Source organism: Phyllobates terribilis, unplaced genomic scaffold, assembly GCF_046119375.1.
Source record: "Phyllobates terribilis strain yellow unplaced genomic scaffold, ASM4611937v1 Scaffold_1__5_contigs__length_1240528914, whole genome shotgun sequence".
Classification (NCBI taxonomy): domain Eukaryota; kingdom Metazoa; phylum Chordata; class Amphibia; order Anura; family Dendrobatidae; genus Phyllobates; species Phyllobates terribilis.
The window spans coordinates 1,000,946,714-1,000,965,990 of NW_027362761.1; the positions used below are offsets into that span (position 1 = coordinate 1,000,946,714).

General features: G+C 44.0%; 1 protein-coding gene across 1 annotated transcript in view; it reads right to left on the bottom strand.

Moving 5' to 3' along the window:
• Positions 1-18,612, bottom strand: part of LOC141157086 (T-cell ecto-ADP-ribosyltransferase 1-like) — a 29,499-nt gene extending 10,887 nt beyond the window's left edge. The window contains exons 1-2 of the mRNA XM_073643923.1: positions 18,467-18,612; positions 17,486-17,567 (exon numbers count right to left, since the gene is read on the bottom strand). Coding sequence (XP_073500024.1) covers positions 17,486-17,567; positions 18,467-18,591 — 207 coding nt within the window. The 5' untranslated portion in view covers positions 18,592-18,612. The remainder of the gene's footprint in view (positions 1-17,485; positions 17,568-18,466) is intronic.
• Positions 18,613-19,277: the final 665 nt, after the last annotated feature.

The following is a 19,277-nucleotide window of genomic DNA, read 5'->3' on the forward strand; positions in this document are numbered from 1 at the left end:
TAACAGCCACGGGTGGAAACTAGATCACCCACAGCTATTAACCAGTCACGCGTGCAATAGATTTGAAGTGCAATAGTTAAAATTGCAGTTATACAATGGCAGTTGGACAGGGCAGGAGACAGGTAACGTGCATAAGATATTCATACAAACATGCTTTTCGGTCAGTCATAATGCATTATGCATTAGTCTTATCAATCTGCTATTTATTTAACACATTCTGTGCACTCACTCTATATCAACCCCTCCCTTCTCCCCTCTCCCATGTATAACTCTGAGGCTCTACTGACATTCCTCACCCACAAACCATCCTCTACCTCCATACAGCACTCAAAACGTTCATACAAATCATTGCACCGCCTGCTCTTTCTCTTCTCCTTTTACTAGTCGCAGGCGACATCTCCTCCAACCCTGGGCCCCCCTCCACTAGCATACACCACTCTTCTCCAGCTGCATATAGAAACCCTGCTAATCTTATTAACGTTCAGTGCATGCCCTCTCCTATCGATTTCCATTGTGCTCTCTGCAACGCACAGTCTGTGTGTAACAAACTAACTTACATCCATGATTTTTTCCTCTCTAATTCCCTTAACCTTCTGGCTATCACAGAAACCTGGATTCAGCAGCCAGACACCACCGCAGCTGCCGCTCTCTCGTTTGGTGGGCTGAAATTTTCACATACCGCCAGACCAGGCAACAGACAGGGTGGAGGTGTTGGTCTGCTCCTTTCCTCACAATGTGCTTTCCAGGTCATCCCCCCGGTTCCCTCACTTATGTTTCCTTCCTTTGAAGTCCACACCATCAGACTCTTTAAACCCTTTTCCCTGCGAGTGGCGGTTGTGTATCGCCCTCCAGGCTCCTCCCACCAGTTCTTGGATCACTTTGCCACCTGGCTTCCTCACTTTCTATCCTGCGACATCCCCACCCTCATCATGGGCGACTTTAACATCCCCATCGATGATCCCCTCTCCCAATCTGCCTCTCATCTATTTTCTCTAACCTCTTCATTCCGTCTCTCACAGTTTACTAATTCTACTACCCATGAAGACGGGAATACTCTGGACCTGTTTTTTTCCAGTCTCTTCTCGCTGGATGACTTTACCAACTCCCCTCTCCCGCTCTCAGACCACAACCTTCCTTCCTTCTCTGTTAAGAATTGTCTCCTCACCCGGGACACCCCCACTTACCACACTTATAGGAATACACGTACCATTAATACCCAGCAGCTTATGGACAATCTCCACACATCTTTAGCCCCCATCTCCTCCTTCTCCTGTCCAGACTTAGCACTGTAGTAGCACTATAATAAGACACTGCAGAGTGCCCTAGATGAAGCCGCACCTTCTACACACAGAAAGACCCGACACAGACAACGGCAGCCCTGGCACACGATGCAAACACATTTTCTTAAACGGTGCTCAAGGTGTGCTGAGCGTCAGTGGAGAAAATCTCTTTTAGCAGAGGACTTCATCCACAATAAATTCATGCTCAAAACCTACAACTCTGCCCTTCATCTGGCCAAACAATCCTACCTCACCACCCTCATCACTTCAATATCCAACAATCCAAAACGACTTTTTGAAACCTTAAACTCCCTCCTGAAACCTAAAGCACAGGCCCCCACCACCAACCTCAGCGGGGAGGATCTGGCCACTTATTCCTTTGAAAAAATCAACCACATCCATCAGGACATCTCAGCCCAATCTCCTCAGTGCCTGGATCCCCTTCCCTGCCGCACTTCAAGCTCACTTGCCATCTTTGAGCCTGTTACAGAAAAAGAAGTTACCCAGCTCCTCGCTTCTTCTCGGCCTACAACCTGCAACAGTGACCCCATTCCTTCACATCTCCTGCAGTCCCTCTCACCGGTGGTCACCACTCACCTGACTAAAATATTTAACCTCTCTCTTTCTTCAGGTATCTTTCCCTCCTCATTTAAACATGCCATCATAACCCCTTTACTTAAAAAGCCATCCCTGGACCAGACCTGCACTGCTAACTACAGACCTGTCTCTAATCTTCCCTTCATCTCTAAACCTCTGGAACGCCTGGTCCACTCCCGTCTAATCCGCTATCTCTCAGATAACTCTCTCCTCGACCCTCTACAATCTGGTTTCCGCTCCTTACATTCCACTGAAACTGCCCTCATTAAAGTCTCTAATGATCTACTAACAGCCAAATCCAAAGGTCACTGCTCCCTGCTGATTCTCCTGGATCTCTCTGCAGCATTTGACACTGTGGATCACCAGCTCCTCCTCACTATGCTCCGCTCTATAGGCCTCAAAGAAACCGTTCTCTCCTGGTTCTCCTCCTACCTCTCTGACCGCTCCTTCACTGTATCTTTTGCCGGCTCCTCTTCCTCTCCTCATCCCCTTACTATCGGGGTTCCGCAGGGCTCAGTCCTAGGCCCCCTCCTCTTCTCTCTATACACTGCCCCTATTGGACAAACAATCAGCAGATTTGGGTTCCAGTATCATCTCTATGCTGACGACACCCAATTATACACTTCTTCCCCTGACATCACCCCTACCCTAATACAAAATACCAAGGATTGTTTGTCTGCTGTGTCTAACATCATGTCCTCCCTCTATCTTAAAGTGAATCTCTCCAAAACTGAACTTCTTGTGTTTCCCCCCTCTACTAACCTAACTGTACCTAACATCGAAATTACCTTGGAAGGTTCAACCATAACTCCCAAGCAGCACGCCCGCTGCCTTGGGGTCATATTCGACACTAACCTTTCCTTTACTCCCTATATCCGATCACTCACTCGCTCTTGTCACCTGCATCTTAAAAACATCTCCAGAATCCTATCTTTTCTCACTTTTGAAACTGCTAAAACTCCTACTGTCGCTCTTATTCACTCTTGTCTGGACTACTGCAACTCTCTTCTGATCGGTCTCCCTGTTACCAAAATTTCCCCTCTCCAATCCATCCTGAATGCGGCAGCCAGGGTCGTATTTCTGTCCAGCCGCTTCACCGATGCCTCCACCTTGTGCCAGTCATTACACTGGTTACCCATTCGCTACAGGATCCAATATAAACTCATTGCTCTCACCCACAAAGCTCTCCACAGTTCTGCACCACCTTATATCTCCTCTCTCATCTCAGTCTATCGTCCTACACGTGCCCTCCGTTCCACAAATGACCTAAGACTAACATCCCCCATAATCCGAACCTCGCATCTCCGTCTCCAAGACTTCTCTCATGCTGCGCCAGTTCTCTGGAATGCTCTACCCCAGACGATCGGATTGATGCCTAGCCCCGATGTCTTCAAGCGCGCGTTAAAAACCCATCTCTTTAAACAAGCCTACCACCTCAAATACCAAGTAAACTAATTTTCCCCTGTTCCCTCCTAAATACTATTCAGAATCTGCTCCCTACTGTTCATCTGTCTCCCCACCCTCCATGCACACGATAACTGCACTCAGTAATTAAGTATTGCACTTGAACATACAGGCTGATGACCGGATCATACAGCTTTATATGATAATCCCGACTTATTATAATTGCCAGACCTGAAATAAACAAGCACTTTCCACCTATTGTGTCCCCCCATTTCCTTGTAGAATGTAAGCTTGTGAGCAGGGACCTCACTCCTAATGTAACTGTTTAAACTGTCTCACCTTGTATTGAATTTATTGTTTGTACATGTCCCCGCTTAATTGTAAAGTGCAGCGGAATATGTTGGCGCTATATAAATAAAAATTATTATTATTATTATTATTATTAAATCACTGACAGCAGCATTTAACCAGCGCAGGCCTGAATCACGTCACAAGTCTTGCCCATTCGAGCCCCTGTCATGTTATTTTGGGTCACCGATGGATTGACATGACAGTCGGGGGTCTGCAGAAGACTCCATGCCTGTCATTGTGAATCTCCTATGAATGCCGGACTGTGGCCAGCGTTCATGGGAGATCATGATTTCTGCAACACGTGTTGTAGCAGTGCTGAAACTGATTAAAGCCAGTAAAAAGTAAAAAAAAAGTTTTAAAAAATATAAAAAAATTTTTTAAAAAAGCACAATAGTTCAAATACCTCTCTTTTGCTCCATGGAAAATAAAATAATAAAAAAATACACATATTTGTTATCACTGCATTCAGAAATGTCTGATCTATCAAAATATAAATATTAAATTCATTTAAACGGTAAATAACGTAACGAGAAAAAAGGTGAAACGCCAGAATTACGTTTTTTTGGCTGCCGCAACATTGCAATAAGATGTAATAACATTGTATCTCCCCTAAAATGGTATTAATAAAAATGTCAGCTCAGGGAGCAAAAATAAGCCATCAGCCAGCCCCAGATCCCAAAAAATGGAGATGCTACGGGTCTCTAATTTTTTTTCTTACAAATTTCGGATTTTTTTTTCACCAAATAAAAAAGAACCTATACATATTTGGTATCTGCATACTCATATTGACCTGCGGAATCATATTGCCAGGTCAATTTTAGCATTTAGTGAACATGGAAAATAAAAAATTCAAAGACCTATTGTGGAACTTTTTTTTGCAATTTCACCACACTTGAATTTTTTTCCTGTTTTTCAGTATGTTATATAGTAAAATCAATGGTGTCATTCAAAAGTACAACTCATCCCCAAAAAAACAAGCCCTCTTATAGCTAAATTGACAGAAAAAGAAAAAATTGATGGCTCTGGGAAGAAAGGGAGCAAAAAATGAAAGCGCAAAAACGGAAAATCACAAGGTCATGAAGGGGTTAATACATCACCAGAGCCAAGCTTTGAGTATTTGTGGAGGATTTGGAGAGTTTCTGCTAAAAAAAACTACACTAACTCAAACTGAGTTTTGGTAGCAGAAACTTGCCAAATCCTCCTCATAATCTCAAATCTTTAAGTTCTGATGATTTGTAAGTTCTAACATAGCCATGAAACATGTTATGGATTGCTACATGTGTACAAAATCAAAACTTTTGTCAGCACATGAGTGTGGCGCCAGAACCACCATTAGTAGATAAATGCAGCACCAGAGCTACCGTCAGTACATGAATGCAGCATCAGAACCACAGTCAGTATATGAATGCAGCGCTAGAGCCACCATCAGTAAATGAATGCAGCACCAGAAACACCGGCAGTACATGAATGCAGCGCCAGACGACCGTCAGTACATGTATATAGCACCAAGCTTATTACAGCGATCAATTGCAATGTCAGATCAGCCCATATACAATTATATCACATGAACCTATGATTCCCACTGTGTCTTTCAGAATAGTAAGGAGATACTGGGAGTTGTTGTTATCAGTCATCATCAGACTGCAGACCATACAGGAACTATAGAATTGATGAGACATATTACTTATCACAAACATTTACATCCAGTTACCTTATAGACGACATCTTCTCTGATTGGAGTCTTTCTCCTTCTTTTCTTCTCCATTTTGTCCAGGCACCATGATGAGATTCCACACCCAAAGCTCGTCTCTGTAGATTTCCCTCTTTTCTGTATACAGCAGCACTTCCTGACATGATACCCTTAAAAATATCTCACCCACAATGGCCCTCTCCATAATATCCCCACTGTCCCTTGCTATACTATACACGCTTTCACAATCCTCCAATTGCCCCATAATATGAACCATTGCCCCATGATGTAACCCCGCAGTAACCCCCACTCTTATCTCCCATCCCCGGCCCCCTCATCTAAAATTAAAGCACATTTCATCTTCAGTTGCTCCACGGAGCGCTTATCAATACCTGCCGCGTCCTTACCTGTTCTGCAGCCACGACTGCAGTGTGATGATGTCAGTAGCGTGCTGACATCATCACAATCACATTGCTGCACGTTGGGTAACTCTGCTCTGGACACAGTGTTCAAATATATTTGCGTCTTTTAGACACTAATATGTTTGGCTATATGAAAAAGGGAGCAGCGTCTCCCTAGATGTGATTGTGTGACTGCAGACTTTCATCACAAACTTGGACCCTTTTAATTATAACAGCATGTAATATACTCACTGTCAAGATTTGGCTCTGCTTGCCAGTTCCAGCTGTCATAACATGACCATTCATTTGTGATTTTCATACTTACGGCCACTAGCTTCTCATCCTGCTTCTCTCAATGAAGATGGAGCTCTAGTATTTCACAGAAAATTGAGAGAATTATGAAGAGCAGCTAGTCGGCACGTGTTTGTGAGTATGCAAATCGCATATGACTGGTCACATGATGACTACTCAAACCGCTTAAGTTGCGTATAGGAGGAGGGCGCCCAACTGAGTTCTTGCCAATGGTACCGGAAAACCTAGATCTGCCTCTGATTACACCTATCAATGGGTGGAACACACTTTTCAGTAAATGAATAGTCAATTCTTGAAGTTGATGCATTGGAAGCAGAAAAAATGGGCAAGCGTAAGGATCATGGTGACATTGATAAGGGTCTGATTCAGGGACGGGCAAACAGCCTTTGCAGCCGATGCAGCTGCACAGGGGCCCAGAGGGGGAGGGAGGCCCATCACCAGAAAGTTCATTATTATGTCTCCTATGTTTGAGACATAATTACGTTGGCCAGCAGGTGGCAGCATTCCGGAACTGGAGGCTGTTGGAACAGAAGGAGAAAGGGAGAAAGAGGGATGGTGGTCAAAGGGTCTGCAGAGCCAGACAGGACAAGAAGAGAGGGGTCCAGTTTCAGTCCTCTCCATTCTGTGCTGTGTCCTCCTTTCTGTATATACCTGGTTATGGCTTCTGTGCAACATGTGTTGTGAGGCCCCCGCTGCTCCAGAGACTGTGTGAGATGCTCTTAAATAAGTAAATGTATTAGTATGTGTATATACTGTATGTGTATAAGCTGTGTACATTTATAATGTGTGCTTTTCTCTGTGTAAATGATTGTATGTGGCTATGTATCTGCATTCCTGTGTATGTATGATTGTGGTTTTACATGAAGATTTTATACCGTAGCTTTTTGTACCTGGTGGCCAGAGTTTCATGACCATTAGGCCCTATTCACATGCTGTTTTCATCCATGTTTAGCATGTATGTTTGAAAAGTGCTAAATATGTCAATAGCCTTGTATTGCCAGATGGAGGCCCGAAGAGCAGGGGCGGACATACCGCCGGGGTGCAGCCGGTGCAACTGCACCAGGGCCCGGTGGTGCAGGGGGGCCCTTGCCGAGAGGCTAATATTGAGGGCAGTCATAGAATCATAGAATCATAGAATGGTAGAGTTGGAAGGGACCTCCTGGGTCATCTGGTCCAACCCCCTGCTCAAAGCAGGATTCACTAGATCATCTCAGACAGATGTCTGTCCAGCCTCTGTTTGAAGACGTCCATTGAAGGGGAACTCACCACCTCTCGTGGCAGCCTGTTCCACTCATTAATCACCCTAACTGTCAAAAAAAATTTTCTAATATCTAATCTGTGTCTCCTCCCATTTAGTTTCATCCCATTGCTTCTAGTCTTTCCTTGTGCAAATGAGAATAAAGATGATCCTTCTACAATGTGACAGCCCTTGACATATTTGTAGACAGCTATTAAGTCTCCTCTCAGTCTTCTTTTTTGCAAGCTAAACATTCCCAAATCCTGCAACCGTTCCTCATAGGACATGGTTTGCAGACCAGTCACCATTCTGGTCGCTCTTCTCTGAACTTGCTCCAGTTTGTCTATGTCTTTTTTAAAATGTGGTGCCCAAAACTGTACACAGTATTCCAGATGAGGTCTGACCAAAGAGGAGTAAAGACCGATAATGACTTCACGTGATCTAGACTGTATGCTTCTGTTAATACATCCCAGAATTGTATTTGCCTTTTTTGCTGCTGCATCACACTGTTGACTCATGTTCAGTCTATGATCTATTAGTATACCTAAGTCTTTTTCACATGTACTGTTGCTTAGCTCTATTCCTTCCATTCTGTATATGCTTTTTTCATTTTTATTGCCCAGATGTAGTACTTTGCATTTTTCCCTGTTAAAAACCATTCTGTTGGTTGCTGCCCACTGCTCCAGTTTATTTAGGTCTTTTTGAATCCTCTCTCTCTCTTCTCTAGTATTAGCTATCCCTCCTAGCTTTGTGTCATCAGCAAATTTAATCAGTTTACCCTCAATTCCTTCATCTAAATCATTGATAAAGATGTTGAACAATACAGGTCCCAGGACGGAGCCCTGTGGTACCCCACTTGAGACATTCATCCAGCTGGATATGAAGCCATTTACAACCACCCTTTGAGTCCGATCACTAAGCCAGTTATGAATCCACCTAACAGTTGCCTGGTCCATTGCATACTTGGTCATTTTTTCAATAAGGATGGTGTGAGATACTTTGTCAAATGCTTTGCTGAAGTCAAGATATACTATATCTACAGCATTTCCCTGATCCACCCAGTCAGTGATTCTGTCATAGAAGGAAATTAAGTTAGTCTTACATGACTTGTTAGTTACAAACCCATGCTGACTCTGGTTAATCACTTCATTCTTATCCATGTACTTACATACATGTTGTTTAATAATTTGTTCAAAGATCTTTCCTGGTATAGAAGTCAGACTCACCGGCCTATAGTTCCCTGGGTCCACCTTCTTCCCCTTTTTGAAGATAGGAGCAACATTTGCTCTTCTCCAGTCTTCTGGGACTTCTCCTGTTCTCCAAGAATTTTCAAAGATTATGGAGAGTGGTTCTAAAATTTCTTCTACGATCTCCTTCAGTACTCTGGGGTGTAATTCATCTGGACCTGGAGACTTGAACTCATTTATGTTAGCTAAATATTCCCTCACAATCTTTCTGTTTACATGTTTACAGATAACTTGGATTCCTCTATTCCTTTAAAAGGACAGTGAAGATCAGTTGATGTTACATTTTCTTTCTGAGAGAAAACAGATGCAAAATAGGAATTAAAAAGTTCGGCCTTCTCAACATCCTCTCTTACCATTTCTCCATTTTCATCCTGTAAAAATCCTATAGCATCTTTGACTTTTCTTTTACTTTTGACATACCCCCAAAATCCTTTTTTATTGCTTTTGACATCTCTTGCAAGCCTTAATTCATTGTCAGCTTTAGCTAACCTGATACGTGCCCTACAGGATCTGCAGACTGCATTATAATCTTCTTTAGATATGCCTCCCTCTTTCCATTTAATAAACATTTCTTTCTTTCTTTCTTTTTAGCATGTTCTGTGTTCATCCATCCTGGTTTCCTTAAATGCTTCCCATTCTTCCTACTTTTCGGGATTGTTAACGATTGTGCTTTGAGAATCTCATTTTTAAAAATTTCCCATCCTTCCTGGACATTTTTGTCCTTAAGGACATCCAGCCATTGGATCCCTCCTATTCTCTTTCTGAGTCTCTTAAAATCTGCCTTTCTAAAATCTAACCTTGAAGTTTGAGTCTTCACATGTCTTCCTCCTCTAGTTATCCAAAATTCTATAATAGCATGATCGCTGCCTCCTAGGGTCCCAGCCACCTTTACCTCCTCAACCATTTCCTCCCTGTTTATAAGGATTAGATCCAAAGTAGCAGATCCCCTTGTTTTCTCCCCTACCTTTTGGAAGATAAAGTTGTCAGCAAGAGAGGATAAGAATTTGCTTGACCTGTTAGTTTTACTTGAGAGAGATTCCCAACAAATGTCTGGATAGTTGAAATCTCCCATGACCACTACGTCATATTTTTTGGAGAACTTGGTCATTTGATACATAAAGAGTTCATCCATATCTTCAGCTTGCCCAGGTGGCCTGTAGTAAATGCCTACAATGGTGTCCTTTCCGTTGTTCTCTCCTTGTATTCTTACCCAAACAGTTTCCACAGAACTCCCAGTCTCTGAAGCTTCAATCTCTGTGCAGATATACGCTTTTCTAACATACAATGCAACACCTCCTCCTCGTTTATCAAGTCTGTTTCTTGCAAATAAGTTGTATCCTTTTAGCCTTTTATTCCAATCATGTGTATCGTCCCACCAAGTTTCAGTGATTCCAATGACATCATATTCCTTTTCCTGCATTAGTAGTTCCAATTCTCCTTGTTTGTTGCCCATGCTTTGTGCATTTGTATAAAAACATTTTAGTTTGTGATTGGTTTCTCTTCCTCCCATATTTTTATTATTTAAATTGTTTTGTCTTTGTTCTTCCTTTCCACTTCCAGTAGCAGAGATCTTAATAGTATTTGTCAGCTGTATGGCTTTTTCTGGCCTTTTGCTTCCCTGCTGCTGCCTGCTTCTTGGAGCCCCAGGCTCCGGGGGACCCATGGCCAGATTGCCCTCATCATATGCGGCGGGCAGGGAGCGATCCCTTCAGCTCTGCTGCTGACAGGAGGAAAATGGCAGAGAAGCTGGAAGGATCCATCCTCTGCTTCCTGCCTGACGCTTCCTCCCTGACTCAGATGCACACAGCTTGATGACGTCATCATGCAGCGCGCGCCTGGGTCAGGGAGAAAGTTGCCGGCAACTAGGAGGTTGCTGCAGGGAAGCATGCTGAGAGGTAAGTTTTTTTTTTTTTTTAATATACTGAAATGCTGGGGAGAGGAACAGGGGAATGAGGGGAGGTGGGGGAGAGCAATGATGGGGATGGTGGCAATGAGGAGAGCAATGATGGGAATGGTGGCGATGGGGAGAGCAATAATGGGAATGGTGGCGATGGGGAGAGGAATGATGGGGATGGTGGCGATGGGGAGAGCAATGATGCGGATGGTGGCGATGGGGAGAGCAATGATGAGGATGGTGGGGATGGGGAGAGCAATAATGGATGATGGGGATGGTGGCGATGGGGAGAGCAATGATGGGGCTGGGAAGAGCAATGATGGGGATGGGGAGAGCAATGATGGGGCTGGGGAGAGCAATTATGGGGATGGGGAGAGCAGTGATAGGGATGGTGAGGATGGTAAGAGCAATGATGAGGATGGTGGGGATAGGGAGAGCAATGATGAGGATAGGGAGAGCAATGATGGGGATGGTGGGGATGGGGAGAGCAATGATGAGGATGGTGGGGTTGGGGATATCAATGATGAGGATGGGGAGAGCAATGATGAGGCTGGGGAGAGCAATGATGGGGTGCTCGGAGAGAGCAATGATGGAGGTGCTGGGAGAGAGCATTGACGTGGGGGCTGGGAGAGAGCAATGATGGGAGTTGATGGGAGAGAGCAATGATGGGGTGCTGGGAGAGAGCAATGATGGGGGTGCTGGGAGAGAGCAATGACGGGGGTTCTGGGAGAGAGCAATGACGGGGGTGCTGGGAGAGAGCAATGATGGAGGTGCTGGAAGAGAGCAATGATGGGGGTGCTGGGAGAGAGCAATGATGGGGTGCTGGGAGAGAGCAATGATGAGGGTGCTGGGAGAGAGCAATGACGGGGGTTCTGGGAGAGAGCAATGACGGGGGTGCTGGGAGAGAGCAATGACGGAGGTGCTGGGAGAGAGCAATGATGGGGGTGCTGGGAGAGAGCAATGACACAGGTGCTGGGAGAGAGCAATGATGGGGGTGCTGGGAGAGAGCAATGATGGGGGTGCTGGGAGAGAGCAATGACGGGGTGCTGGGAGAGAGCAATGATGGGGGTTTCAGTTTGCTTGTACTGTAAAGCCCTGTATATTTTCCGTATGTACATAGCCTTACAGTTAATTGGGGAGAGTCACAGAAATTGAATAATTTATATTATTGGCCAGTGGAGATTATAGTTAATGGGGACACAGTGCTGCTTATCACTTTATATTTTGATTAGTAAGTGGCTAATAGTATATTAATGGGGGGGTGCATATGTATTCAGGGATGCAGTGCGGGAGAGACACATGTATGTATACAATATATGTGACCTTGTTATTTCCTAGGCTGGAGATCATCGTGACAAGATGAGTCATGGCTGGGAGATGTAGACATGAAGGTCTGACCAGATGGAGAAGAAACAGCAGAAACCGACTCTGATCAGATGAGACGTCAGCGGTAAGTGCCTGGATGTAAATATTATTCCGCATCTGCACTGTGTGACTTGGAGTGATAATGTTATCTGTAAAATCTCTAAAGCTGCATTCTCACATTTGTGTGAAATGTCCGTGTGCTGCCAGATTTTTTTATCGGATGGTCCACGGACTCGTAGAGTTTTATAGATCCATTCACACATCCATGAAAATCACGGATTTCTGGGACTGCTGAGGGATGATATTAATAGCCGCAGAGGGGGCTAGTATTGATGGCCCCTTCCATGGCTATTAATATCAGCCCGCAGCTGTTTAGTTTAGCCTTTGATGGCTAGATTTTATAGGGGGACCCCACGTCAATTTTTTTCTGGGGTCCCCTGTAATCTATCCAGTAAAGGCTGAACAAACAGCTGTGGGCTGATATTAATAGCTATGGAACATTGTTCACTAATGGCCCCTTTCACCGCTACTAATATCAGTCCCCAGTGGTCGGCTTTCCCTCTGCTGGTTATAAAAATGATGCGGAAGCCCACGGCATTTTTTTTTTAGGCTTTGTGCCCAGAATTCGGACGTAGCAGCACTTTGGACACAAATTTTTGCTGCTTCCAAACCGTTGCATTCTATTGAATGCAGGTAAATCCACATGTTCACTTAACCATGCGGATTTACCGCATTCAATACTTTCTAGTGGTCACATTTCTGTTGTGGAGACTAGCGACTCCACAAGAGAATTTGAAATGCTGGGGTCCTGAAAGACGCACCGCATGTCAGTGTCCGCGGGTGATTCGCAGCCTCATATGTACGCATAGCGGACATGGGATTTCTAGAGATCCCATCCACTATGCTGTAACATCTGGACGCTGTATGTTTGACGCTGTATATACATGCAGCGTCAAACCTGCAGTGGCCACATACCCAAACTCACCCGCAGCATATCAACGTCTGTAGCGGACACGCTAGTCTCCACTGCAGATTTTGACCAATTGGAGCGTCATTATATGCGGTGGATTCACATTTACCGACAACAAAAGTGCGGCATTATTACTCCGCGTTTTGGACGCAACATAAATACGTTGTGTCCAAAGCGCTGCTGAGCGCTGATCGGGGAGGGGGGACGTAGGGGCTAACGAACCAGCTGTGAGATGTTAATTATGGCCAGGGAAAATGTTTGCCTAGTGTCACATTCCCAGGCTAAGGCTGGGTGCCCACGTAGCGTTTTTCAAGCGTTTATGCTGCGGAATTTCCGCAGCGTAAACGCTTGTTAAACGCTAGGTAATCCGCACCCCATGGTCCCCAAGGGGATTCCGCATGTTCTATGCACATGCTGCGGATTTTTCCGCAGCGTTTATGCTGCGTACAAAAATCCGCAGCATGTCATTTAATTTTGCGGAAGCGCAGCGGAACTCCCGCCATTGACTTGCATTGAAACGCATAGAAACCGCGACTGTACATTTGTACAAGCGGCTTCTATGCGTCTCTATGTGCGGATGGTACCCAATTCTGGAGGAGAGGAGACTCTCATCCAGACCTGGGTACCATTGTACCTGTAAAAAAAAAATAAAACAACAAATAAAGTTATATTCACCTGTCCGGCGGCTTCTCTCTGAATGCAGACCCATTCTTTAATCATTTAAATTAATCAATATACTCACCCCAGTTCTTATGGTAATCCAAGGGCTTAAGCAATGTCCCACCAACTTTATTTAGCTCCAAAAATCACTCGCTGATGCTCAAAAACGCTTAAAAAAATGCTTAAAAAATGCATGAAAAATGCATGCAAAAACGCATCAAAAACGCGTCAAAGCGCAAGTAAAAACCGCATGTGTTTTTTCTGTCAAGGAGAGACAAAAACGCTCAGGAAATTTCTGCTTCAAATCTGCATCGTGTGCACTTAGCACATGAATATAGCCTTATTATGTTATGTATAACACCCTCCTTTATTACGTACCATCCTCTATAGCTATATATGATGCCGTCTCTTATTATATAGCTTCCTCTGCTGTTATGTACAGCATTGTCCCTTACATAGCGTATTCTTGTTATTTTTGTCAGTCACAGAGTCCTCTTTTATTAAGTAGTCGTCTTTTGTTACATATAAAATGACTGCTGATGGAGCAGCCGGTGACCAGAAGACCAGTCCATCAGCTCCTCCATCAGCAAAGCAGCTTTCCCATGCTCCATCTGCCGTCATTGCATTATATATCTAACAAGAGAGGACAGTATATAATAAAGAACAGGGCGCTATAGATAATCCAATATGTTAGGGACGGTGCTGTACATAACAAAAGAGGGCACTCTATAATAAGGGACAGCAATATACATAAAATAGGAGGCTATGTAAGAGGTATATACACGTGTGTTGCTATATATATGACGCGCCCCCTGGGACATATTCCTCTTTGAGGGGAATACCCGGCACCGGATCAGATGGGGGGGGTTGTAGTCTCCGAGCGGCTGTGACCCGGCCCGTGCCCAGGGCGTCAAGCTCAGTGTTATGTGGCAGTCCTACAGATGTTATTAAGAGTTCTTTTGTGTCGACTACGCCACCCGTTGTGATGCGGTCACTGTGGCCGCCGCTGCAGCAGGGTCCGCTGAGGCTGATGGTGGGTGCGCAGCTTGGTGGAATAACCCCCAACGGGAGGGGTATAGCCTCAGAGGGGACAGGCGCAGAGGATGGGGGTTGTGGTGGTGTAGTGCAGACGGCAGTGAAGACAGAGTCGGGTTGTGCAGTTAAGGGTGTTTACTTACTGCAGATGTTGTGCTGGTCACTCCAGCTTCGAGTGACCACCCGAGCCGTGCTGCGTCCACCAGGTCCTGGATCCAGCCAACCCCCAAACAAGTCCGGAGCGTGGCCCTGAGCTCTCTTTCTGTCCCGTACTCTGGCCGTCCCCACCAGTAATCCACCTAGGTCCAGCTCCCTCGGGCCTTCTGTTGGGACACCCTTGGCCCTGGGTTCCCTGACCCTTCATGTGGTGTGCCTTCGGGGTGGATGTGATGGGTGACCGTGGCAAACGCTGCCCACGGTCTCCGGTCTCTGGCTGGGGAATGTTTTTACCCCCACCAGCTTGGGTTCCGGTACCCTGATGCCGACTCTTCACCCGGTGCTTTTAGTTGGGATCTCAGAGTCCTTCTCTTCTGTGCTCTGGGTCTCTCTCTTTTCTCCTCTCTCACTCTGGGTCTTTGTCTTTCTTCTCTCCTCTGCTCCTGACTTGTTCTCTGCAGCTGACTCTCTGCATCTGACCCTCTGCATCTGACCCTGTTCTTTGATGGTGCCCACCTTATATACACCCTCTATGTGTGAGCTCAGGTGACCAGCACCCAATGAGCTCCTAACTTTACCCAGGCTGCTCCCCCTATCTGCCCCTACACTACATGGGATGTACCACCCCCCTCCCACTCCAGCCAGGAACAGACTCGGTCGTACCTGCACATTTCTAAGTGGGAGTACCGTCGGCCTGTTCCTCGGAAATGGGATGTATGTAGTGCATGCAGCCTACCGAGCTCAGTTCCACACTCCATCCTTACCCGGGAGTGGAATATCACACCTCTGGGTTGAGGTGCAATACCCCTGTAGCAGCCGAATCCTCAGGGTGCTACATATACATCTGTAGCTTTGTCGCCATAAAAGGTGGGGGGCCCAGACACATTTCTTGCACAGGGGCCCCAAGCAGTCAGTGTCCGCCCCTGCTGAAGAGTGTTATTTGCTCTCGGTCTGGCCAATAAGCATAACGCACAAAAAGAGGTTTAGAACACTACCCTGTAAAAGAACCCAAGTGATTACCACAATACCCTATAGATAACAGACGCCCCTCATTAACCCACTGTGTCTGAAAGCTCCAGTAGTGTCAGTGTACAAATATAGAGTCATCTCACTTGAGCTCCCCATGGTATCTGAGAATACACCAATACTTTTTGCAATACTAAATATTGTGTACAATTGATTTTTTTTCTAAATAGTTAATTTGATCGTTAAAGGGAATCTGCCATGCGATTCATGCTGACCAGACCACGGGCAGCATGAATCAGCCTGACTTCGTGATTGCAGTCAGATATATTTTTTTCTGAAACAATGCAGAGTTTCAGAGAAAACATAGCTTAATGGCCGGCTTCTCCCCCCATTTCACTAGATTTTATTTATTTATTTATGTTACTCCCTTATATAGCGCCATTAATTCCACAGTGCTTTACAGACATTATCGACACTGTCCCCATTGGGGCTCACAATCTAGATTCCCCATCAATATGTCTTTGGCGTGTGGGATGAAACCCACACAATCTCCTTGCAGATGTTGTCCTTGGTGGGACCCCACAGCTGCAAGGCTGCAGTGCTATCCACTGAGCCATCATGCTGCCCAACAGATCTTTCATGTGTGTACCTGTCAATCAACTGGATTCATGCTAGGAGAAGCCAGATGGACATGGCAGTGGATAACCCTAATGTATTTTATGGTCACCAGTCAGTTCTGTAAAGCACCACTCCAGCATTTTATTTATTTCACTGCCAAAGTGGTATCACTAATGTAAGTTCCCTGCCCCTGGTAATATACTAACCAGCCTCTGTCTTCTGCTCTTCTTGTGATCATGACTTCTGACTAACCGGATGTCATAGGTAATGGTCACAAGCTCTCAATGTAAGTCTATGAGCCTCGTTCTGTCACTGAAACGTGACCTCCAGCTCACCCATAAACATTGTAGAAATCTGGCAGGTCACAATCTGCAGAAGACCATGGCCTGCATCGGTATATTTGTGCAGTTGCTGAGCAGAACAGTACAGCTCTGTCAATTTTCTAGTGGTCACGGCCAGGTACTGCAGATGCACCTATTTAGATTAGAATAGAGGCAGATGTGCAGTACCCAGTCGTGGACACTATACATTTAACGAGCTGTACTGTTTTGCTCAGCAACTTAGCCCTTCCGGCTGCCGCTGGTCCCAGGAACAGTTGATTGGTGGTTGCTGATCAGCGGGCGTCACACCCACACCGATCTGTAATTGATTTCAAATCCTAAGGTACTGAAAAGCCTCTTTAAATGCCCTGCCCTAGTGACAGGTCACCTATTGAGGTGGATTCTGTGCAGGGAATAGCACACATGCTACATGCAGAGTATCCCCATTGAATAAGGCTACTTTACATATAGATTTGTAGTACTTCAAACTGCACGTCTGAGACAACAGCAAGTTTACAATTTGTACATCTGTAAATACCGTATGTATGTATATTTTGAAGATTTGGTATTGAAAGGAGGGGATCCCAAGCACACTTCTTACACAGAGGCCCTCCAGTGTCAGTGTCCGCCCCTGGTCTGATTGAAATGTGTAGATGGCTGAAGCAGATCCTCTCAAAAATAGTGAATTTTGTAAGGTAATATGCAACTAGTAAACTGGTAATGGGTGCTCAACACGCATTGACGCCGAAGATATCTATAGCCTAGTATATAAAGAGTATCTAGTATGTGTAATTAGAGTGATGTGATAACATAATTGAATTGTAACCAATAAAAGTGATATTTTAATTGGGTTATATATCAGTACACAGTTCACCCTCTTTAACCTTTTCCTCTCATTTTCCTGCATTAGTAGGTTGATGATATATACCTGTAGGGTTATTAAATATTCTATGTGTTACAAATTAAAAATTTGGTACAATACCTGTGCCAGAAGAATATTCATGTGAAAGGTAAGAAGGATGAGCACAAATATCTTCCAATTAATCATTTTATATTCTTTATATCTGCAAAAGAAAGGTATAGTCAGAAGTTCCTCTTAAATTTTTATTAGATTTATAGTATAATGAATGCACAGCCATGTTGAGGTCTGTGTAAGGTGAAAAGGCTTTTCCCTCACTATTTTTATGAAGAAGAGTAAGGGCTCATTCAGGCGTCAGTAATTTTTCTCATATGCAAAAAAATGGTTGGCTTTTCATGAGTGTTTCTGATCAGATTTTCAACAGTACTTGGTTAGTATGCCAATTTTTACCATCAGAGTTTCATCAGTTTTTTTATGCATGCAAAAAAAAATGATGGAGGTTTCTCAAGCTTCTTCTATCAAGTAGTCTGCAAAAAGCAGCACAAAAATGGCATCTGAGTAATGTCCGACTTATTCATGGACCCATAGACTTGCATAAACATATAACTAATCTTCATAGTGATGCAAATTGCTTAAGGCTGTATTTCCACGATGAGTTCTTGGTGAGTTTTTCATACTGCACCCAAAGCGCTGTGTATTAGAGCTCCAGCAAAGTGGATACGATTTATAGAAATCTCATGCCCACTGTGCTTCTTTTTTACTCTGCATAAACTGACCTGCGGTTCGTGTTTCAAATCCGCAACATGTCAATTTCTCATGCATGTGCGTTGAGTTTTTAATTGTACATATTAAAACTACACACAAGACAAGACAAAAAAGTCTAGGTCTATACGTTTTGCAAATTTTCTGTAACTTACTAAATTTTACAGTGCCTTTCCACAGCATTATTAGAGATGAACTACAAATAGCTAGCTCATTGAAAATAGGTGCACAGTTTTGCAGGAAATGTAAGTAATAATAATAGTAATATTATAGTTCATATATTTAGTTAAAGACTATTCTTACAAACACTGTTTTTCTAGGCTTCTAGATAAACCACCTCACCTGATGGGATTTCTGATTCTCTGGTCGACTTTCTGTGTCTGGTACTTCTGTTCTACGGCTGTTCGCTTTTTACATAATTTTATTTCCTCATTCAGACAATGTCCCAATGCAAAACTGTTAAACATTTCTGAAGGAAAGAGATTAAATCTTCAAAAAGCCACAGAGCTGATAAAATGCACAATTTCTGTTGAAAAATTATAACCACTGTTGATGTTTGCAATTTGGTGAACATTATAATTTAATAAATTAATGTTTTTTCACTGGCCTGTGGAGAAATATTTTCAGAAATTTTGACTGAAGGCAGAAAACCATGTAGGAACATAAACCAGAATACACTGTGTGCAGAATTAGTAGGCAAGTTGTATTTTAGAGGATTATTTTTATTATTGATCAACAACTATGTTCTCAATCAACTGAAAAGACTCATAAATATCCAAGCTTAATATTTTTGGAAGTTGGAGTGTTTTTTTTTTTAGATTTGGCTATCTTAGGAGGATATCTGTTTGTGCAGGTAACTATTACTGTGCCGAATTATTAGGCAACTTAATAAAAACCAAATATAATCCCATCTCACTTGTTTATTTTCACCAGGTAAACCAATATCAGTGCACAAAATTTAGAAATAAACATTTCTGACATGCAAAAACAAAAAATAAAAAAATGAGTGATCAATATAGCCACCTTTCTTTATGATGACACTCAACAGCCTTCCATCCATAGATTCTGTCAGTTGCTTGATCTGTTTTCGATCAACATTGCGTGCAGCAGCCACCACAGCCTCCCAGACACTGATCCCAGAGGTGTACTATTT